The 24,319-nt window shown below is 40.9% G+C and overlaps 1 protein-coding gene across 5 annotated transcripts in view; it reads right to left on the bottom strand.

Annotated features, from left to right (window-relative positions):
* Positions 1 to 24,319, bottom strand: part of SOX5 (SRY-box transcription factor 5) — a 445,641-nt gene that overhangs the window by 131,185 nt on the left and 290,137 nt on the right. For 3 of the 5 annotated variants that reach the window (XM_056134639.1, XM_056134638.1, XM_056134636.1), the window contains exon 7: positions 6,073 to 6,196. In XM_056134639.1, coding sequence (XP_055990614.1) covers positions 6,073 to 6,196 — 124 coding nt within the window. The remainder of the gene's footprint in view (positions 1 to 6,072; positions 6,197 to 24,319) is intronic. The other 2 variants (XM_056134640.1, XM_056134637.1) reach the window with 1 other exon arrangement.

Raw genomic sequence — 24,319 nt, forward strand, 5'->3', positions numbered from 1 at the left:
CTTTTAAAATATACTAAGCTAAGTTTTTGTTTGGTTCAGTTTGGTTTTTGGGTCATACCCGGTTGTGCTCAAGGTTGACTCCTGGCTCTGTACCCAGAGATCACTCCTTCTGGTACTCAGGGGATTATATGCAGAGCCAGGGATCATGCCTGGGTCTGTGGCAAACACTACCATTTCATCTCTCAGGCCCCTTCACACAAGCTATTTGAAAGTCAGCTCCAGAACCCTGGCACTTTAGCATATGACCCAGGAAAAAACTATTATAGCCACGTGGAATATTCAATTTGACATGTTAGGTCATCAGCTCCTATATTTATCTGACCGACTGACCTCTTTTCAAGGAAAAAAAAATCCTGACTATTCTTTGGGAAATCTACCTTGCTTAAGCAAACAAAGGAAAAGCAGCTGCTTCTGCATGGCAGATACCACCCTCCACCCACTTGGCAGTGGGCAGGATGGCCCATTCTGGGAAGACCGCTTTGGGCTAAAGTACCAGACCAACCCATTTAAAATTACTGGTGTTATACCAGATAGGGGAAACCGTGTGTAATTTATTGATCTGGCTTTCCAGTAGATACTTTTCAGTTTCCCAATGAACTCTCGTCCTGTCACAAATTCCTCAAGTAACTAACACCAAAGAAAATAAGAGACAAGGGCCAGGGAGATTTCTCCATAATTGGCAGCCTGCCTCATATGCTGGGGAAGAAGTCATTTGGGATAGAGAAGGGATCACTAAGTCAATGGTGGTTGGAGGGTTGTTTGGGATGGGAGATGTGTGATGAAAGTAGATAAAGGACCAAATGTAATGGCCTCTCAGTAACTATATTGCAAATTATAATCCCCCAAAGTAGAGAGACAAAGTATGGGGGATACTGAGATAGAGGCAGGGGGAAGGTTGAGATGAGGGGTGGGGATACTGGGGACATTGGTGGTGGAAAATGTGCACTGGTAGAGGGATGGGTGTTCTATCATTGTATGACTGAAACTCAAACATGAAGGCTTTGTAACTGTATCTCATGGCATTCAATATAAAAAATTCCTCAAGTATCTATTCCAATAACAAGATCAGGAATCTCAAACCTAAAGAGAAAGCCAGGGAGAGGACTTAGTCGTAGTGAGACACATACATCCTCCTCTGCCTTCTGCTGTCAAACCGAGAGGCTCACAGACACAGCAGTTAACCCCCCAAAAGAGAGTGGAGTGCAGGGAGTGTGTTCCAGAAGGAGAATTGAGATTGGAGGTCTGAGGAATTGGCAGTGACCAAACTTAGGACCTCCAAATGCCATACTGCAAAATACTCTGTCATGGGTAAAATGTTGGCTCAAACCAAAATGAAGCACAACAAATTATTCTGATTTGGTAGATTCTCTCTGATGTGCAAACACAATTACGGGTCTTCCTGTCAAGAGACACCTGCCAGATGTCAACGGTGCTACCATTTACCCCAAAACTACCTGACACGAGCTCTGTCTATACTGGTGGCGTGTGATTCTGAAGGGAGCTTTCATGGGACAGCAAAGCCAAGGCATGCGCTGTGGCCGTGGCTCTCCCCGCATCCAAGGTGGACTTGAACCCATCCCCTGGTCCACCTACTAATGCGCGAATCAGAAACAGACCCAGGTTCCTTAAGGTGTCAATTTTACTTCAGTAAAACAGAGTGAGGCACTGTCATCAGAATAAAAAGGGCTAGTAACCACAAGTGAAATTTAAAGTCGGGGTTGGGATTGTGCCAGAAAAAAATCCGGGGTTCATTGCAAAGCATCTTCTTTGACAGCTTTCACAAAATGACATGTTAAAATTATATAAAATTTTCTTACACCCCACCGACCCATCCAACCCCGAATGAAATCCTCACCAAATTCAGTAGACTGATCAAACCAGTGTTTTTATACAATTATTTTTGAGTTGTTATATGTATTTACATTCAGCTTAATAATACACCATTATTTCAACTTTGTCAAAAGTTCGGAAATATTTTTAGTCCTTAAGAAACAAGTAGAAAAATCAAGGAATGTGGTTTCATGCTTGACCTCTTTGATGGCAAACGCCAAACCATTCAGAGATTTTGATAACAACATCAATATTTTTAAATGCCTCTCTATATTTGTGGAATAGACTGTACTCTAATATTGGTTGAACTTTCTTTCTTCTTTCTTTCTTTCTTCCTTTCCCTTTCTCTCTTTCTCTCTTTCTCTCTTTCTCTCTCTCTCTCTCTCTCTTTCTTTCTTTCTTTCTTTCTTTCTTTCTTTCTTTCTTTCTTTCTTTCTTTCTTTCTTTCTTTTTGTTTCTGGGGCGGGCCAGAGGGAGGGTTAGTTGTTTGGGGCATGGCAGCAAACCCCAAGGGTGATCAGGTCTTAGTACTGGCTCTGCACTCACGAAGCACTTCTGACAGGCTCAGGGAACCATAAGGGTCCAGGAGTTTGAACCCAGGTCAGACTTGTGCAAGAGAGACACCTTATCAGCTGAACTATCTCTCTGGTACCTAAAGTTTCTTTTAAATTTTTTTTTCTAGTCAGTTTATTCTGAGGTTTCTGCCTATGCTAAATTTTTTCTTCTATGTTTCAATGAGGTGCACTTTAGCAGCTGCTAGTCCAGGGCCAGGGATGAGAGGATGTGCTTGGCAAGTGTGAGTCGTGGGTTTGAGTCCTACACACCACCAGCTATGGTCCTGATGCCTCCAGAGCACTGCCAGGCTGAGCACTATTGCAAATGACCATATAAGAGAATTTCTTTTTGGCAAGCAAGTCGTGTTAATACAACCTATGGTTAGACCACCCCCTCCAACTTGCATATTTTAAAAATAAATCTTCCTTGTTGAGAATTTCCATTTCTTTGTCTGGTTCTAGAAATTTTCATTTAATTTAGGTTGTCAAGATACACAATCTAGGGGGCTGGAGTGACAGCACAGCGGGTAGGGTGTTTGCCTTGCATGCGGCTGACCTGGGTTCGATTCCCAGAATCCCAAATGCTACCCTCCCACCAGCACTGCCAGGAGTAATTCCTGAGTGCAGAGCCAGGAGTAACCCTTGAGCATTGCTGGGTATGACCCAAAAAGGAAAATAAAAAGATACATAGTCTAAAAAGATTCATTTTTTTCCATGAATGGAATGATGAAAACTATGGGAGTGTCTGATACCAGCAGGAAATCCTACATATTTACTCCATTGAGAACTAGGCAAATATTACTTACACAGGAGCGATGGGTCACCAGGTTACCCCATCTCACAGACAATTTCGGGGTCAAATAAAGAAGGTGAGATTGGTTTCCCCTCCCTCCCGATACTCCTTTCCACAGCGTGACGAGGGAAGGGAGTCTGGACGCTTCCTTGCTCTGACTCAGTTCCTCACGTGAACACCTCAAATGACTCAAGTGCAATGTCACCCAGCATGGCACTCTGCCGCCACCAGCTCACTGCTTCTCCACTCCAGTGTTCAGCACTGATGCCCATCCCAGGCTGGCCAGCAGCTGTGAAGTCTGCATTCTATTTTATTCCAGGATTACAAAAGAACTGCTATCTTTCCCACGTGAATGATCAGAGACCTGGTGAATGGTGATAGATACCAACGCTTTTAAAACAGGGAAAGTTTCTCCGGGCCATACGACAATAACTGGCCAAATGCAGCGCCAACTCTGCCAAATGGAAGTGAAGCAAAGGTGTTCTTGACCATTTACTGGCTCACGGCTATGCCCTGTTCAGGCTGAATATGGTTTTCTCTTCGTTCAGCTCAGTATTTGCCCATGGGACCTATTTGTATAGTTGCTACGAAAAAAAAAACCCACCTTTCTTATTGGTAAACATAAATAGTTGATATGAGAATATTGCTGGCTTACTCTAAAGGAAGTGATGATTTTTAAAGTGGTCTTTCCTTTTGAGCAGACACGTTTACCCAAACCGCACTGGAATGTGTTTTTGCAACAAAATAAAACATCTTTCACTGAAGTGGATTTATTGCAGCAATAGAATTTAAACTTCTATTTTTAGAATTAAAACATCTTGAAAATATTGTCCCTAATTATAAAACAAGTTAATATTTTTGAATGAGTCCATGAAGAAAATAGAAGGATGTGGTGAGTAATATTTCATCAGTTTAATTAGAGATCTAGAGTGGATCAGTATCTTACAACTCAGCAAATCCCCAAAGAGGAAGGCTCTCTGGCCGGACGGAGAGCACAGGGGTTAAGAAGCCGAGTTTGCCTGCATGAGACTCGAGTGTGAGTTCTGGCACCTGGTACAGCAGACGTTCCACCAAGCACTGCCAGCGACCATGGCCAGATGTGACCCAGATGCTCCCTCAACTCCCAAAAGAAAATGATGTGCAGAAAGCAATATAAAAGCCCTCACGGGCAAAGTATCATGAGTGTGACATTTCAGTCCTGAGTTCAGTTTACTTTTTTTTATAGTAGAGTAGTAATCTACTCACTGCACATGATTTTGTACTTTTAAAAATATATATATCCCATTTCTCCCATATTATATATAGATTTAAATATTAGAAATAAATGAGAAAATTTAAAACAACATCAAAGAGAAAATAGAACCAATTTCTAGTAATGTTAAATAGTTTATCATAAACATTAAATACTGAAGCATAAAAAGAAGCTATGGGACAATTTATTAACATATAAATGAGCAAAATTCACCGAAATTTATAAATATAGTCTATATAACATTACAAATAATATTTCACTGAAATTTTCCTGGTGTTCTATTTTCATTACTGAAAAAATATTTTAATATTTTTGCTTTGTCATTTAGAATTTTATTTTCATTTAACTCCAAGGTATTTTATCGATTTCTCATTGCTTTATATTATAATCCTGGAAGTGTAGTTTCACATACATAAATGACTATACTTGTTTTTTTCTATAATCTTCTTAGATAAGTTAATGAGATTTCAGAAAATATTCAGTTTAGAAACCTAGGTCAGGGGCTGGAGCAACAGCACAGAGGGCAGGGCGTTTGCCGTGCATGCGGCCAACGCGGGTTCGATTCCCAGCATCCCATATGGTCCCCTGAGCACCGCCAGGAGTAATTCCTAAATGCATGAGCCAGGAGTAACCCCTATGCATCGCCAGGTGTGACCCAAAAGGCAAGAAAAAAAACAAAACAAAACAAAACAAAAACACACCTAGGTCATTTTGAAATCTGAGTTGTTACTATTTTCATCTATCTGATTATCCTTGGCATTTTTGTTATTTAAATTTTAGATAATGCAATTCTAGATTATTTTTCCAAAGCATGATTTTTAAATTGGGGTGAAAATAAGATTCATAAGAAATAAGCATCTCATGTTAATAAACAATGTAAACATTTATCTTGACAAAATTTATCATGTAGAGCAAAAATATGCCTTGCTGGTAACAAAATTGAGTTATTAATTTATTTGTTCTACAAAAATCAGTGAGTGCTATGCTTAAAGTTTAGCTCTAAGACTCAATGAGATAGAGTTAGCATCTGCCCTTCAGGAGCTGATAAATGAGAAGAAAGAGGCGGTTAAAAAAACAAAAAACCAGTAGAGAGAATTCAAAGGATGCAAGGCAAGGGAATATTGGGACAGAAAGCTCTCCCTGATCTGAGCTGGAAGAAGTTCAGGGAAAGCAGGGTCAAGAAAGAGCCTGGCTTGGGCTAAGAATCTAAGAAAATCAGCAAGAAACAGGCTGTAAACACAGACAGAAATCAGATAATGGAAGACCAACTCTTCACACTGGGAATTTGCATCAGTATTAAACGTCGGTGTAAAGCTATTGAGAGCATATTCCTATCCTATCCATGTAAAAATAAATTAGATGTGAAAATTATATTCACATTTTCAGAATCCACTGGAAACACAAGTTATGAAAGTGAATTATGAAGAACAAGCACTGGCTTCAGAAGCACAGAAATCGTCTAAGCCCTTTTAAATACCAAGACAAATCCTTTTCTGCACCTTCTGTGATTCCTCTTGAAAATAAAACTCTAGATAAGCAATCTCATTTCTTGCCATGTCAGTAATATTAAATCGCCCAATTTAAAGCCCTCCCCCCCTTCCCCCCGCCCTCACCCGAGTGAAAATAAAATCAGCGAGACTCACTACATCCAGCCTTGTAGCTGAAGCCGGGAGGGAGGAGGAACCCTTGCTGAGCAGCTGCGGCCAGTGTCCGCTGGTCAGGAGGGAATACGGGGATCATTAATGGCGGCAGTTGACCTTGAACCTGCTGAACATGATGGAGAGAATCAAAGAGAAGAAGTTTCGATGCTCCACGCCATCCCTCCCTCCCACGTTAGGATAAAATCATACCATGTACTCAATCAATCCAATACACCAATGTACATGGTTGCCGGAAGAGTGGGATTGAGGCCGTAACCTGTGATCTGAGACTAGAGGAGCAGAAGCCTACAGTCAAGTGCTCTTAGTTCATGCTTGGACTTGATTGATAACTTCCCTACATGCTGCTCTTGACAGAGATGAACGGGCCGCAGCACCGTAAACCTTTGCAGATGACATGGATTGTAACAGTTAAGGGGTCATGCCTTCTCTGAAATCAAAAGTCCCATTCTGTAGGTTATACCTGCCAGAACTCATTCTACCTTCAATACAAAGCTAAGCTGGCATCATTCAGTTTAGCTTTGGTTTCACTTGATTATTCAAAGATGGCTCTCATATAGACACATCATATTGAAAGCTTGTCCTTGAATAATTGAGCTGAAAGGTAGGGAGAGTTAACTAAGATGTTTTTCTTTCTAATGGGGCTGAAAAAGACAAGTGGCTTATCCTGGACATAGAACCCAGTCTTTTAAATAATGCTCTGAACTGTGACTCCCACTATGCCCGTTGTAGCAATTTCACCACTCTTGAAACACACGGTTTGGTTGCCACATATGGAATATGAGTCAGTCCCATCCTCAACACAGAAGTAGCATCAATATATAATGAAGCACATTCGAGTTACTATTTGAACTTCTTGGGAATTTCTAAAATTATAAACTGTTGCTTTGTCATATTTCGATAGCATACACAGGTTGTCTTTAGATACCTGGATTTTTTTTTTTCCAAATAAAACTTCAAACAAGATATCTCTAGTATACATGATTAAAGAATGTTTATCACCAAACATATGAATTAGACTTTAGGACATGCCAAAATCTGACAGCTTATTCTCCCTTACAGCTCTCGACACACATTAACTTCAAAAATACTCGATGAACATGTGCTCTTAACAAGAGACTGAGCTGGAAAGTAGAGGTATAATAGCAACAAGAAAACTAAGATCCTAGGGGCTGGAGCCATAGTATAGCAGGTAGAGCATTTGCCTTGTATGAGGCTGACCCAGGTTCGATTCCCAGCATCCTGTCTGGTCTCTGAGCACTGCCAGGCATAATTCCTGAGTGCAAAGCCAGGAGTAAACCCTGTGCATCTATCTCTGGGTGTGACCCAAAAAGAAAAAAAAAAACTGACATCCTATACCTGCCGAGGCTTAGACTATAGTGGGAATGATGGTAACCAATAAAACAAATGTTAAAGAAGTCCTGAATCAGGAGTCCTAAACATTGCCTCTCTCTCTCCCCACCGGCAGCGTCCATTCTAAAGACATACAGTACTCTCACATTTCCCATCATTTTTTCCTGTAAAAGTCCACCTCTAGCTTCTTCATCTTTTATCACAACCCCAGACATATCATCACAACTGACATTTCCATCTGAGAATATGGCAAAGATTTGGAGCTGTGAAAGGCAGGGTATTGGGGGGAAGACAAAGAGATAAGACAAAGAGAAGTGGCCACTGCAGAATACGGGATCTGCTTTCAGTAATGAGTCCAAATTGGGAAGCATTTCTTTTAGCCAAAAAGGTTTTAAGAATGGTCGAGATTAGTATTAGGAATTTTGCTCCATGGCTTGGAGGCCAGCCACACATGCTAGGGGAAAAGGGAGCTCAGATGGAGAAGGGAGCACCAAATAAAGGGTGTTGGGAGGATCCTCCCAGGATGGGAGAAACATGCTGAAAGTAGACTATAGACCAAACATGATTGCCACTCAATGCCTCTTTTGCAAATCTCAAAAGGAGAGAAAGAACAAAAGGGAATGCCCTGCCACAGAGGCAGGGTGGGACGGGGGAGGGTGGGGTGTGGGAGGGATATTGAGATCCTTGGTGGTGGGAAATGGGCACTGGTGGAGGGATGGGATCACTGTATAATTGAAACCCAAGCACAAAAATCTGTAAGTCTACAACTGTACCTCATGGTGTCTCACTAATAAAAATTTTAAAAAAGGGTTTTAAGGCTCTCCCTGAGGCCAGAGTACAAGTCCAAATAATCCAGGGACAAAGATTTGCCCCAAGGTTACTGCTGAGGGTCTCCCTAGACAGCCAGAAGCTCTGGAACATGCTACAGGAGAGAGAGAGTATGTAGAAAGTCATGGAAAAGATGAATGAAAGGCTCAACATTTAGAGATTAAGTATTGAGCAAGTTTGGAGGAATGAGTAACCTCAAAGAAGAGGCAAAGTAAGGTGAGGTCTCCGGTTCAGTGCAAAAAAAAAAGATGCTACCAAAATAACAAGCAAAGAAGAAAATAAACAAGCATCAGCTCGTTCGAGTTATCACCAGCCATAACGGCAATATCCTGGATATTTCATTGTTTGTAAGTTATTATATTTTATGCCGTGTATCTCCTCCTTCATCAGACACCATGGGCTCTAAGATGTACCATACACTTAATTAGAACGCTTTGGAGAGAAGAAAGAAACTTCAAATTTACAAGGGTCATCAGAGGCACCCAAATTTGAGAAAACCTTAAGGTTTGGGGGAAATGATTTCTAGAATTGCTGGAACAATAAGCTCTGTTTGAGTGCACTAGCTTCTAAACTTGTTGCACACTGGAATTAGCTGAGAAGTTCTGAAAACCTCTCACTCCCGAGCCTACGTCACATGCCAATTAAATCTGAATCAACAGAAATGATCCCCAACCATCAACAGTTTTTAAAGTCCCTCTGATGATTCCAGCGTGTGCCTATCTAGTTTGGAGAAGCACTGTCTTAAAGAATCCCTCATTATCCACAATACTTTCTGGCTTTCTTGTGTGTTGCGTCGAGTTACAAAACACCTTCAGATCTGTAAGTAGTTGAAAGGGGGACTCAGCCTGGCATATATGGGGTCTGGTGCCCACAGGTAAAGGTCTGATATTCAGTAAGCTAAGTTCTTCATAGAATTTCTTCAGATCTAGTGCTGTTTCTGCATTTTTTACATAATCCACTCATTTAAGAAAATATTATTTCCTTTTACCTGGACAATAACCAAATTCCTCAGTGTGTCTTCACTACTCTTCACAACATCCTGAGCCTACCTTTCCAGATACTCTCTGCCCACCTCCACAAATATTGTATCCTTGCCTCAGTGGTGCCCAAAGAGACCAACTCATCCTAGGTACTTTTCCAGGCTTGCAAGCATTCGGAAGTACTTCCCTTCCGTTTTGAATGACTTCTCTTATCCTGTTCTTCTTGGAAAATCTCCACTTACTTTTCAAAGGCTCTGAGAGTCACAGAATATCTCTGCCTGTGAAGCACCTCTCTCGTCTGGTGCTCGGAGAGAACTGTTACCTTCTAATCCCAGAAAGACAATATCATAGATCCTGTATTGACTCATACTTATTTGTGTAATTTAAGTTGTCCTGTATGACCTATGAGCTTATTTAGGAGATGTGTTGTGATTTCTTATATTGTCCATTAGTGTAGAACAGCTGCTGAAACTACTGCATGTACTGACAATTCCAAAATAAAGAATGACATACGTGCTTTATCTTTCTAATTACATCTTCAAGTATCAGCTCCAAATATCTCAGGGACAACTACGTTATATAATGACCAGAAAAGACTCCAATTTTCAACAGAGAAAAATTGCAGCATGAGATAACAATTGCTCTGTGTTCCTATTTCTAAGTTACAGCTAATGGTCATATATATCACGATATAGCCATTATCTGGGGAATTATGCATGCATAAAGAAATACAAAAGTGACCCAGAAATACTGGGAATTTATTACATAATTCTTCAATGGACAGAATTATGTCTGCCTGTCCTATTCTAATATGGCCTTTTTTTAGGACATTCCAATATGTTTTAATAATAAATCAAGTCAGTACTCTATCATTACATTATTTTCAAATATTTCCTGAACATTCTCTTTTAAGTTTCTGCACCACACCTGGCAGTGCTCAGGGCTTCCTTTTGGCTCTGTGTTCAGGGATCAATCCTGTTGATGCTCAGGAGACCATCTGTGGTGCTTGGGATCGAACCCAGGTTGGCTGTGTGCATGCCAAGCACGGGAGCTGCAGTATGATCCCTCTGGCCATCCTGAACTCGTTACCTTAGTGTTTCCATATTAATTTTAAGATATGGAATTTCTCTTTGCATTCCTTAACCCGATGACTTGTTGGCCAACAGCAGATTGTAAAAGTAAAGTAAAGGCCCTCCCGTTGATCGTCAATTTGCTCGAGCGGGCCCAGTAACGTCTCCATTGGAGACTTTGTTGTTACTGTGTTTGGCATATCGAATACTCTCGGTAGCTTGCCGGGCTCTCCGAGAGGGGCGGAGGAATCGAACTCGGGTCGGCCATGTTGGCCGCTTGTAAGGCGAACGCCCTACCACTGTGCTATCGCTCCAGCCCAGCAGATTGTAATTCTCAGTTTATTCAAATGACCCAAATTGTTCCCAAACTTCTTTTGGTTTCATTTCATTTTTGTTTTGGGGTCACATTTCTGGTTCATTTCAGGGTTTGCTCCTGGTGGGGCTCAGGGAACCATATGCAGGTTCAATAAACCGTTTTATGACTGCATGCAAAGCAAGCACCAACCCAAACGCCTGACTCTTTGGCTCAAATGTCTCTTGATTTTAAGGTTCCCCTCAAATACAGTGGGGAAGGGAGTGGGGTGGATGGGAGGAGCCAGACTTGGACCACTTGTGACAATCAAGTGGCTACGTCTTGTTCTGAGTCTGAAGGGGTGTAGGGGCATGACAGAGGGAGAAGACAAACACCTTAACCCACCAACTATCCCTCTGGTTGCTAAGTCATTTTTTTTATGGTATGAGAAAGGTGATGCTTTGTTTGATTACCTGTTACACACAACTCAAGCTATCCACCTGTCTCTAGCAGTTTTTACATAGATACTTAATTCAGACACTTAATAATTGATGATAATTTTTAGGTAACATATTAGTATTTTCAAAAATATTTTATTACATTTATTACAGTAACTTAGATCTTTTTAAAAGTCTTTGCATTCCAAACTTTAGTTTCATTAAGATTACATAAAAAAAATGCATGGGAATGCACTTCTTTAGTATTATAATTTGATTTAATATCTAAATTTTCAAGATTGACATGTTTGAAGTTTTAAGATTGAGTAAATCCCTAGAGATTATCTAGCATATCACAACTTTATACTGATGATAAAGTAAGATATAGCATCTAACTTGTTCAAGAATCTGCATTTATGTCAGAGCAAAGTTAAGGCAGTGAGACCTATTTGTGCTCTTGAGACCCTTCCAGAACTGAACGAAAGTTGAATGACAGATCAGGGAAACCCCCTAAAAGTATGAAAGGAATAAAAATGGAAGACAAACTAGTTTTATCCTCCTGATAAGGAATATTATTCATCATCATCACAACCATCCTGTTATTCGTCGATTGCCTCGAGCAGGCCCCAGTAACGTCTCCTCGTCCTAGCCCTGAGATTTTTTTAAAAAGTGTCATATTCAAGGCTCTTTCAGAGTTAGGAGAATGAGACCCTTCATTGTTACTGGTATTTGGCATATTGGGTACGCCACGGGGGGTTTGCCAGACTCTGCCGTGTGGGCAGGTTACATTCCATAGCCTGCCAGTTTGTCTAAAGTAGGAATGAGATGATAAGATGTCGTGTGGCCGCGAATGCGGCTGCGCGCTTCCGGGAGCTGGGTTTTATAGTCTCTGAATCGTGGCTGTTGATGGGATTACACGGTGCCAGGAGGCCAGTTGGTGGGTGTGACCCCCGCCTACTGGAATTTGGAGGATCTGGGTGGAGGATGCTCAGCTCCAATCTGAGTAGGCTTGGAGATCTCGGTCCTGGAACCCGCGTGGCTTTGTCCCTCTGCCAGTACCTTCATGTGTGTGGAGGGTGGTCTCAGCATGGTGGTGGCTGGTTCTGGAGGTCTTCGGCTGCCAGAGCCCTGGTTGGGGCGGGGAGGAAAACTCAACCCGCTCCCCTCCAAGGGGCCCCGGTGAGGACAGCCAGGCGCAGGGGCAGGAGTATTATTCAACTATCACAAACAGATCACAGAGCACTGTGCTAATATTCAGAATGAAGAATAGAGTAAAATAAATGAATATAATCCAGCATGTGTGATGAAGCTACATGTACAACTAAACACACAATATACACTATTTAAAAATACACTATTTGCAGAATCTATATTTGCAAATTGGCCCTCTCACAAATATTCACTTGTTTCCCCAAATCAATATCAGCAGTCCTGGCTAGTCATGCTCACATCTGAGCAAAGAGGTGAGAAGATTCTGCAATTTGTTATGGGTTAGAAATGTATTCTTATATATTTGCCAATTCTGAATATTCAAATCCTATTCCCTATTAACCTCACTTATTTTCTTTCACTTATTGCATGAAATTCTCTTTAAACTCCCAATTAAAACTTTAAGAGTATGACACTTATAATTAAGTTTCAATTAAATACTTTTGTCACAAAATTTTACAAGGGGGCATGTTAGTTATAAATTAAAATGACTCCTAATAAATTTAAGAAGTTGGCTGCTACTATATTTTAACTCCAAGATGAAATATTATTTCAGTTCTCTTTTCAATTCTACCATACAGATTCTGCTTATAGGTACGTGCTCTATAACCTGAAGAATCCAACACAAACCAGTCTTACTTCACACGAAATAAATTGGCTCATCAATTATTCACATGTTAAAAATCATTTATTTTTTGGTTTGGGGGACATACCGGGAATTATTCTTGGATCTGTGCTCAGGGATCACTACTGGTGGGAATTGGAGGCTCACTTGGGATGCTAGGAATAAAACCCAGAGACCAAACCAGACTTGACCAATGCAAGTCCGTTAGCTTACCTCTGTGGCACTCATAGACAAAAAGTTTACATTTGATATAAGTATTGATTCCATGGCAAGACTAGTCATTGGGCTCCCTGAAACTAATATAGCAAGGAGTAGATGTTTAAGATTATTACTTGATTACCAGTTCCATGAGACTGTTTATTTTGTTAATCATTCCATTAACATTCTTGCTAAGTAGAATATGCATTTTTGTGTAACACAGTCAACTAGGAAATTGACTAGGAGAGCTTCAATAGCAATAGGAAGATTATAAATGACCAAGAAATACTTAGGAAAAAAATAGGATGCTGATGAATGAGGCTATATGTAGGCTATAAATGTTATATAAATCATACGTTTCCCTGAGAAAACTGAATGTGGAGAAAAAGACAGGGACAATGACTCTCAGATGTCTACTTTATATAATATCTACATTGGCATAAAACAACTGAAAAAGCATAAAGGGATATTGATGAGTTGTTTGGAAAGACAATGAGTACAGTTTTGGATGCGGATGTGTGAGGTTCCTAAGTGATGTTTCCGCTGGTGATACCGAATCAACAAGACACTCCAGTCTGAATCTAGGAACAGAACTCTCTAGCGACTGTGATTTCAGGATTCAATCCTTGGTAAAAGTGAACTAGATAATTTAGAGAGGGTCTAAAAGACAAAACTGGGGGAGTGGAAGTATGGTGGGTAGCACATTTACCTTGCATGTGATGGACCTGGAATTGGTCCATGGCACCACATATGGTCTCCTGAACCCTACCAGGGGTGATTCCTAAGGACAGTTTCAGAGAGCCATGAGCACCTCACCATAGGATGTGCACCCCTCGCCCCTGCCACCTGCCAAACAAAATAAAATAAAAAAGGAGACTGAAAATCATCTGAAATCAACAGCTCCACAAGGGGCAAAGAAAAATACTTGTACATGAGAAAAAATAATGTATTAAAGAAAAGCTTGAGTATAATGTCACAGAACCAAGAAGACACAAGACTGTGGTGAGAAGAATGAAAAAAACAAAAACCAAAATGCAGCAAGAAGAGTGCTTTAGAGAAACCTAGCGGTGCCTCTGACAATTGTGTAATTCAAACTGTGACGAATTTACCATCATCAAATACATCAGACTGGAGAACCGAAACGGTATGCCGGGTAAAAGCTTTATTTAAGTAGCACAATTCTTAGTGCATTCATTGGCTGAAAGTAGCAAATGGAAACGGACTATTTTAAATATGAGGAAGCCGTAGCTAGACCCTATTTCAAATTCTTTGGGATGAAAGGCTGGAGGGAAGATTTATTTGCAAATGACATTTCACCCTCGGGTCCCTGGGGAATGGGACCCTCTGAAGGGGTGGAGGGGACATGTCTTACAGAGGGCAACAATGAAAAGGTGACGAAAATCAGGCCCCAAAGCAAGTTCAACTCCTGAGAAAGGGACCCTGGAACTGAGTCAGGGAGTTTGGTGGGGAGCTTTCAACATGGGGAGAAATAAGAATGGAAGTACACAGTGGACAATTGAAAATGAGTGATAACAAATGCTATGTTTTTTGGAGGGCCCAAGAGGATGGTGAAGCTGTTGTCTTTCCATTTCTAGCTTTGTTCCGACTGTCCGGTCACTGTGATTGTGATGAGGGCAAGCGAATTCCACAAGTGGTGGTGGGGGGGATGGTGGGGGGGGCGGGAGCACCCTCAACATGGTAGCTTCCAGCTACCAATGGGCTGGGGCTGGCTGGCAGAACAGAAGCCAGGAATTACCGCAGACTGCTTCAAGTCTAGAAGCCAAGAGCTGGAGTTTGGGGCACTGAACACTTTCAAGGGGGCGCCCTGTGTGGGCTCAAGCAGTCAGGAAAGGAGACGTTTTTAAGCCTCTGTGCATAAATGTTACCAGGGAAGGCGGCTAGAAGTTTTAAGTTAGCACAGTTACCAATAAACTGCCAAGTCGAAAAGTTTTTCCAATGATCCTCGCGAGTTTAGTCTGACAAGCACTATACCGCTCCCAAACGCTCTTCCTCGGGGATCAGTTCACCTACAGTGGAAATTCAGCCACCTTCGGCGGGAGCTTAGTGGCTCTTTGGAAGCGCACAGCAATACTCGGCAGCCGTTTTGGAGAAAATGAAGAATCTAATGTTCAGACGAGATTACAAGAGGGGTTTAGGTAGGCAGGATCTAATTACCCAAACTGGAGTCAGCAGGATTGCAACGCCAGCTTTCCACCAGCCCCAGCAAGCAGAGGCCTGGGGTCTCAATGACCACTAACAGGCTGCGATTTTTCATTACATAGAACTGAGTCGCTCTGTCGCTTTATCCCACCCAATGCAATGGTCTTTGGAAAGAAAAAAAGAAAAAAACTACACTAAAATTAAAAGACTAAAGAAATCCATTTATCTCGCAATTAATCTACTAGTAAGACTAAAGAAACCCTGAGAGAGAGAGAGAGAGAGAGAGAGAGAGAGAGAGAGAGAGAGAGAGAGAAAACATTGCTAAAATTGCCACCCCTGCCTCTCTGCTCCAACCCCCCAGTCCCACGGGAGCTCATCTTACCTCCCATTTCGTTTGATTCGAGACAAAGACAAAGTAGCCATGTTCTTTTCAGAACAAAAATGAACAGCCATGTGGATTTTTACATAGTACTCTTCTTCGGCAAAGAGCCACAGAACTTTTTTTAAAAAAATCGTTTCCAAGGATGAAAGTGACTTTGCCAAGCAAAGTGGCTTCAAAACAGGCCTCAAAAATACTAATAGAAAGACAGATGGTTCTACTAAGAGCTTGGCTGCCAAAAGGAAAAATAAAAAAAAGTAGGAAAAAAAAAAAAGAAGAGTGATGCTATTGAAGTCGACTGCAGTTATCTGCCGACTACAAATACTTGCGTCCCACTGCAAGTGCTCACTCTGCCTCCGGGGCTCACAGTGCCCCAACACTAACTTCTCCACACCCGATCCCCCTGTCTCCACCCCTCCTGAAGAAACGCCAAGCCCCTCACAACAGCACCAGCGCGCACTGACTCTGACTGACTACTCAAGAGAAACTAAATATTGCATTGAAGAACTCCTATTTAGGAATAGACCCACAAGGAAAATTGCTTCTCTTTTCAAAACTGCCTGTCACATTTTCTTTTTCTAATTCCCCCTTTCCTTCTCCTCCCTGTCACCAAAGGGCCCCTGGGCCCTATGAGTTTAGATGATACAAACTCAATTTGTATAAAGCAGGCAAGAAGCAGTGCCACAGAGAGGTGGAGACGGCGCGCAAGGATGGCGAAATAATCCAGTCAAGACACAGTGCAATTTTCTCTCCAAACTACTGCTACAATAATACCTCCACTTTATTTCCTTCAGGGCAACTGTCATTTCTTTTTAACCAGATTGCTACTAGATAGAATAGAAACTGAAACATTGTCTGGTCACTGACTCGCCCTTTCAATGGCTCATTTCACTATTGCATTTTTACTTTCACATGATGTGTTTATTATTGCCATTGTTACCAGGATGCAGCCACTTCCCAGTGCTACGGAATTCAGACCTCTGTCACTTCAAGGCAACAGAATTTCATTCTTAATACTATGCAGGCTGGACTTAAATATTCTCATCTCACAGGGATCTGTACTTATTTCAGGAAATGTTACATTCCTACAAAGCACTTTTTAACATCCAGCAAACACATCAACCAAAATGATGATTATTATTTTAATATAATATATACTTTGATTATGTTTTCCAACTTGAGGGGGAAAAATCTCTCTATTTTAAAAGTTGACACTCGTAGAAATGTCAGAGTGGAAAATATGCTGTTAAATAAGACAGCAATTGTCAAAGGGTATGGGAAAAACAGCTATTTTATTTGCCAAGAAAAATTTTGAGCCAAATGAAGAATCAAAAAAAAAAAAGACAATGGTTAAAATACCGTAAATGATGCATTATTTAGGATTAACATATCATTTACCTCTTAAAGGCATTCTCATAGCTTGATAGCTATTATCTGTGAAGACTACTTCTTATAATACAACTGGGTTTGCTTCCTTACATGTGTGTGGCAATTGTATTATTTATTGTGTCTTTAACAACAAAACAATTTGGCTCACAGAAGCATACATGGTTTTATATCCACACAAAAAGTATCAGGCTTTGATCATAACCTGTATAATCTTATTGTCTCTCATGAATTTCTACATGAATTGTTACTTAAATAAAAGTTAAAGACAACATAAGATATATTGGTCAACATGAAATATAGTACAAACTTTCCATTTTCCCCTCTCAGGACTTTATCGGAAAACTTAATACATTTCTGACTTATAACGCTTTAGTGAATGAGTGATAGCACAGCGGGTAAGCATTTGCCTTGCACGTGGCCGACCCGGTGGGCCCAGGTTCGATTCCTCTGCCCCTCTCGGAGAGCCCGCAAGTTACCAAGAGTATCTCGCCTGCACGGCAAAGCCTGGCAAGCTACCCGTGACGTATTCTATATGCCAAACACAGTAACAACAAGTCTCACAATGGAGGCGTTACTGGGCCCACTCGAGCAAATCAATGAACAATGGGAGGACAGCGCTACAGTGCTACTGAATGAGAACAGACTACTAGTGATTTTTCCCTGGGTCATATTAATTTCAGCTTAATTTATTTAAAATACTACACTTCAAATAGATGTTGTCTAGGTGGGAAGGGTGAATTTGGGGTAACTTACTGTGTGCCAGATTTCTTTCTGTAGTGATTAGAACATTTTAAAAATAGGTGATAGTTTTGGGATCACTGTCACTGTCACTGTCATCCTGTTGTTTGTTGATTTCTTCCAGCAGGCACCAGTAACGTCTCCTTCGTCCTAGCCCTGATATTTTAGAAAGTGCCACATTCGAGGCTCTTTCAGGGTCAGGAGAATGAGACCCATCATTGTTACTGGTTTTTGGCATATTGAATATGCCACGGGGAGTTTGCCAGACTCAGCTGTGCAGGCACGATACTTTCGGTACCCTGCCAGGTTCTCCAAAGTAAGAACTAGATAATAAGATGCCGCACAGCCACAAATGCGGCTACGTGCTTCCAGGGGCTAGATTTTATAGTCTCTGGGTCTTGGCCGTTGATGGGATTATAAGGCACAGGGGGCAGTTGGTGGGTGTGATGCCTACATACTGGAAGATGGGGGATCTGGGTGGAGGAGGCCCAGTTTGGGGATGTATCTTAAAATATTAAGCTGGGGGTTGAAACAATAGCATAGCTGGTAGGTCAGATCATTGCCTTGCACATGATTGATGTGAGTTCTAACGATCAGAGTTGGATCCCTGGAATCTCATATGGTCCCAGAGCATGCCAGGAGTGATCCCCATGTGCAGAGCCAGGAAGGAGTAAGCCCTGGGCACTGCCAGTTATACCCTACGACCCTGCTCCCCCAAAAAGTGAAATACTAAATTCTATACTTTGTTTTTTACTTTTCAGGGATCTGGGCTATACCTAGGGGTGCTCATTGGCTACTCCTGGATTTGGTTTCATGGGTCACACAGGGGAGTGCTCAGGAAAACATAAATGGTGCCAGAGATCGAACCAGAGTCAATAGCATGTAAGACAAGTGCCCTTCCCCTACACCATTTACCCACCCCCTGAGATACATGATTTAAGTGGGTAAATTTCATTGTATGGGAATTTTTATTTTTGACTGCTGTTTTTCTGGCCATACCTGGGCTCGTTCCCAGCTCTGTGCTCAGGGATAACTCTTGGCACTGCTAATGAAACCATATACTGTGTCGAGGGTTGAACCAGGGTTGGCCACGTGCAAGACTAACACTTAACTTAGGTTCTATGTATGATGAAGTTGCAAAAGGACTAGAGAGTAAGTTGAAAGGGGAGACACTCTGTGTCATTAAGTACACACATCTTTTGCTACCTCTGCTCTCCAACAGTAAGGAAGGGACTGTGATGGGGCGTGTGGAAACCACACGAAGGAAGGGATTGTGACAAGGCACACGGAAGCCCACAGCAAATGAGGAGGTGTTATGGGACACAGAGACACACACAAAGGGTGTGGAGGTGCTTTGCACACATAACTGGGCATGTGCGCACATGCTCAAGTAACACTCCTGGGTTCGAGATGTCAATCAGTGCTGCATTTCTCAGTTTTTGCACCATTTGGGGAGTGGGGTGGGGATCACACCCTGCAGTGCTCAGACCATACCCCTGACTCAGGGATTACTCCTGGTGGTGCTTGGGGGACCATGTGTGCCGGGGATCAAACCTGGGTCAGTCACATGCAAGGCAAGCACCCTACCTGCTGTAGTATAGCTCTGGCCAGCCGTGCACATGTCTTACATTAAATAAACAAATATTTGGACTGGAGCAATAGTGCAGTGGGTAGGGTGCTTGCCATGCATGTGGCTGATCTGGATTCAATCTCTGGCACCGAATATATTCCCACAAGCCCTGCCGGGAATGATCTATGAGCACTGAGCCAGGAGTAAGCCTTGAGCACAGCTGGGTGTGGCCCCAAAACAAACAAAGGAAAGGAAAATGAAAAGAAAATAAATGCGAGCTACTTCTTACATTTCTCATTTTCAAACTTTTCCAGTGCATAGATTTCAATATTGTTTTAGCTAGAAGGGTACCGAAACTGGAGTGAGCAGCTACTTTACACAGACTACACTGGGTCCATAGTTTCAAATGTTACACACAAAAGGAATAATTCCTAAAGATAGAACTCCTGCAAGCAAAACTGAGTGCAACTCTAATGTGTTTCTTCCAAATGCAACCGTGTTACGAGCGAGTTAGTGTCTAGTTCCATTCCTTGGGATGGGGAAAATCCATGTTCTTTGAATTTTAGTAAGAGCTGCCTCAGGTCTCTGTTGAGACTACTTAGATGCTTGTCTAACTCTATGGCATTGAGGACAATCTAGCAGTAAGAAACTTGCTAGGACATTTGTCCCTTAAATAAATCATGTAAAAAGATAAGGAATGGCATGGTCTTTTTTTTTGCATTTCTTAGGAGCTCACACATGTAGCCAGGTGTTTTACAACTGAGTCATATACTTGACCCTAAAATATTTCTTTTTTTATTATTTTATTTTTTTAATTTTTTATTAGTGACCCTAAGATATTTCTTAAGCTGAAAATTTGAAATCTCTTTCTAAACAGGCAAGTCAATGAACATTCATTTATATCATCAAATGGTTTTTAATTTGAGTCAAGAAGGGAAATTATACACAATACCACTGTAAGTTGGTTTAATGGCAGGGAACTATATATTATTTCTGATCATCTATGTAAGTATGGCTAATTTTATCATGGCTAAAATTACTTGATACTGTCAAACAAAAGGCACTGTACCTTGGCACCAGCCTATATTTAAATAAAAGTGAACTGTGCTGTAACATGAGCGAAGTTTACCTCGTTATAAGGAACATTTGTTAAAGTCATCGAAATTGGCTTCTAAATGGACATTTAGATGAAAAGAACAATGTCGACTTACATGAATTCTTTCCATCTGCCTGGTGATTACTGTTTATTCTATTCTGTTTCCCTGCCTCTCTCTCTGGTGCAGTTGTATCAGGCTCACATCTGCACAAGGCAATTTTCATTCATCCAAACTCCCAAAGGCCCTAGAGGGCAGATCCTTTCCAGCATCCCCATTTTACAGACGGGGGACCAGACGGGGGACCAGAGACACGCCTCTAAGTCAGACAGACAGCAAGTTCCCTAGCTGTCAATCAAATCCAGGTAAGCCTAGCTACATCTATGCTTCCATTGTATGGAGAGACGCATGTATTTATTTTAAACATTGTATTTAATTGTAGTTTAGGAAACATGGTTATAGTAGTGATAATATTTAGGATACTGATAAAGTTACTGCACCTTCATCTCCACCAACTTGCCAAAGACCCGCCCCCCCACCTCCTGTCACACCTTCCTCCCTCCCCTGTTCACTAATGTCATGAGTCACTTCTGGCCCACCTCTCCCCACACTGCTTGGTAATTTTAGTTTTATAAAAGACAAAGGTTATCTTCAATACTGCCAATTTCCTTGTTTTGTTTTGTTTTTTTGCACAGGGCTGGAGCGATAGCCCAGTGGGTAGGGTGTTTGCCTTGCATGCGGCCGCAGCCAAACCAGTCGACCCAGGTTCATTACTCTGCCCCTCCCTGAGAGCCCGACAAGCTACCGAGAATATCTTGCCCGCACAGCAAAGACTGGCAAACTCCCCGTGACATATTCGATATGCCAATCTCCCTTATACACATATGTAACAAGTGTCATAAGGGAGAAGTTACTGGGCCCGCTCGAGTAAATCAATGAACAAAGGAAGGACAGTGACAGTGACAGTGTATGCCACAGATGAATGACATAATCGGGTGTTTGTCCTGCTCTCTATCACTTAAAATGATGCTCTCTTGTTCCATTATCTTTGGTTACAATCAAATAAGATCCCACTGAGTGTCTGGCTCACAGTTCCTATGGAAAACAGTATGGAAACTTGTCCAAAAATATTAAGAATAGAGCTTCCACATGACTCTGCATTTCCCCTTTTTGCCATCCGCCCCAGGAATACAAAAATATTAACTCCATAAAGAGTAAGTACACCTGTGTTCACTGCAGAACTAAGTGTAGTAGCCAGAAGGTGGAAACAGCCCACAGGCCCAATGTTAGGTTAATGAAGAAGTTGTGGATGTTGTATATACTTTTCATCATCATGCTTTATAGTCACTAGAATTAGACTTATTGGAAAACCACTGACAATGGTGCTGAGGATTATTTTACAGATCTGTACTGGATAGCTATAATGTAGTAAGATATTTCCCTAGGTATATGAAAAATTAAAGTGGAAAAACAAATGAAAATCCCAATGGCAAGGAACCTCAGATTCTATTACCACGAAATACCAATACCAATAATGCCTTCCATTATTAAACCACAGATCTTAATACAGTAGTGTCTGGAATTCAAATCAAACTTTCTCTATAGTCAGTGAAACCTCCTATTACAAAATTAAGTGGTTTCTGGAACCACTTAATGGAAGAATAATAGTCGAGAACTACATAAGCAACTCTAAGATAGTGCTCTGATTCCATACAAATTAAGTTTAGCCAAACGTGTTTCCAACAAAAAATGAAACAAATACATGTTGTACTGTTAGACAAATTGAAGGGCAAGTGCAAAAGGTAAACGGCAAAGCAACAGATTCAGACATCCAAAGACATCTGAGTATAAGAATAAGAGGCAGGAGAATAAAATAAAATGCATAAAATGTTTACATACGTTTAAAACGAAATACAAATTAGTGACAAATAGAAAAATAAAAGATGTTAAGAAAAAAATTTAAATAGCTGAGCAGCACTTTTAGAAATGAAACTATCTGTTTCATTTAAAATTCACTGGGAGAATTTTAAAATTTAAAATTTTAGTTTTAAATTCACTGGGAGAGCACAGCGGTAAGGCATCTGCCTTGCTCACAGCCAGCCCGGCCAAGCCGGGTTCGATTCTTCTGCCCCTCTCAGAGAGCCCGGCAAGCTACTGAGAATATCTCGCCTGCCCAGCAGAGCCTGGCAAACTACCTGTGACGTATTCAATATGCCAAAAACAGTAACAACAAGTCTCAAAAAAAATTGAGACGTTACTGGGCCCGCTCGAGCAAATCGATGAACAATATGAGACAGTATGAGAGAAAATATTAGACGAGTGATGAAAGTTTTCAGATTTCAGTCCACAGGCAATTGGAAGTAAGAAGTATGAAAGAATGGATAAATGTTATGAAGCAGAATAAAATAATCCAAGAAATGTCTCATGAAACATTCAGGAGAAAATAGAAAAAAAATGTTGACGATAGTCTGAAAAATGAGATGTTGACGGTTTTTCTAAATTTGAAAAAAAAATTCCATAAACATAACAGGTAAATAGATACACAATCAGAAAAACTGAAAAGAAAAATCACTTATTTCTCTGTAACAAAATTGAAGAGAAACAAAAATAGAGCAATGTTCAAAGTAGCCAGATAAAAAACTTCAACGAAGGAATAACAATTGGTCTAAAAATAAACCTCTGTACAGTAATACTAGGAAGCGAACAGAGACATTGGAAAACTGTCAACTTCAAGGTGTTTTCCATCAAACATTTTCATTTGTCTTCTGAGGGTGGAAGTGGATTCTGTGGGCCACAGGAGCTTTGCCCAGCGTACTCCTGTTTCCCTTCTTAGGGATCACTCCCACCAGTGTGTGTGTGTGTGTGCGTGTGCGTGTGTGTGTGTGTGTGTGTGTGTGTGTGTGTGCTGTGTGTGTGTGGCAGGGAGGAACTTAATGCTCGGCAAAAGATATAACTAGGGTCAGTCGTGGGCTAGGCAAGTGCCTTATCCCCATTTTTCTCCTGGTCCTTTCCAGCAAACACTTGTGAAAAATAAACACAAGATTTTTTTTTCTCCCCTTGAAAGAGTTTACAACAAATCCTTCCATCAGAGGCATTTTCTAAGGATGTTTTACAGAAATAAAGGAACTTTGGAGAGAACAGAGTGAAAATATTGATGAACATGTGCATAAAGTAGAACAAACCTTTTCTTTTCTTGTTTCTTTTTGGGTCACACCTGGCGATGCACAGAGATTACTCCTGGCTCGGCACTCAGGAATTACTCTGGAGGTGCTCAGGGGACCATATGGGATGCTGGGAATAGAACCCGGGTCGGACACGTGCAAGGCAGACACTCCACACGCCCCAGACCCAGAACAAGCTTTTTCAATTAAAATAATACCCACTATTTAAAAAAAGGGCAAGGTTCAACTCAATAGGTAAAACAGAGAAATAGCCATAGTTTTGGAATTCTATGACTATTTTATAATAATAAAATATCTGTCATTATTGTCCAATATTGAATATTGGTGATATATATTTGGAACAGATTTTTGTCAGCTTTAGATGTTCTCACCAGAAGTACACATGTGTGATATCATGTTGAATAATAAAAAAAATAGAATTGATTGTACAATATCCAAGTTAAAAATGAAAAAAAATGTATGAGAAAACCAAATATATTGTTAAAAAGTAATGTAAGTCAAAAAGATCCAGTAAAATAAATACAAATTGAATGCAAGAATAAAATCAAAGATTTAATTTTAATCACAATGAATATGACAAAATCCATAAAATATTTAGAAATTTAATTCATAAGAAATTAAATTACATATAGTTTATAAGAGATATACCAAATCACTATGACAAAGTATGTTTCTAAAGAGATGGAAAAAAGGTACATCAATATTAATTCCAACAAGAAAGGGAAACT

The sequence above is a fragment of the Sorex fumeus genome, unplaced genomic scaffold, assembly GCF_029834395.1.
Source record: "Sorex fumeus unplaced genomic scaffold, SorFum_2.1 ptg000100l, whole genome shotgun sequence".
In the NCBI taxonomy this organism is placed as follows: domain Eukaryota; kingdom Metazoa; phylum Chordata; class Mammalia; order Eulipotyphla; family Soricidae; genus Sorex; species Sorex fumeus.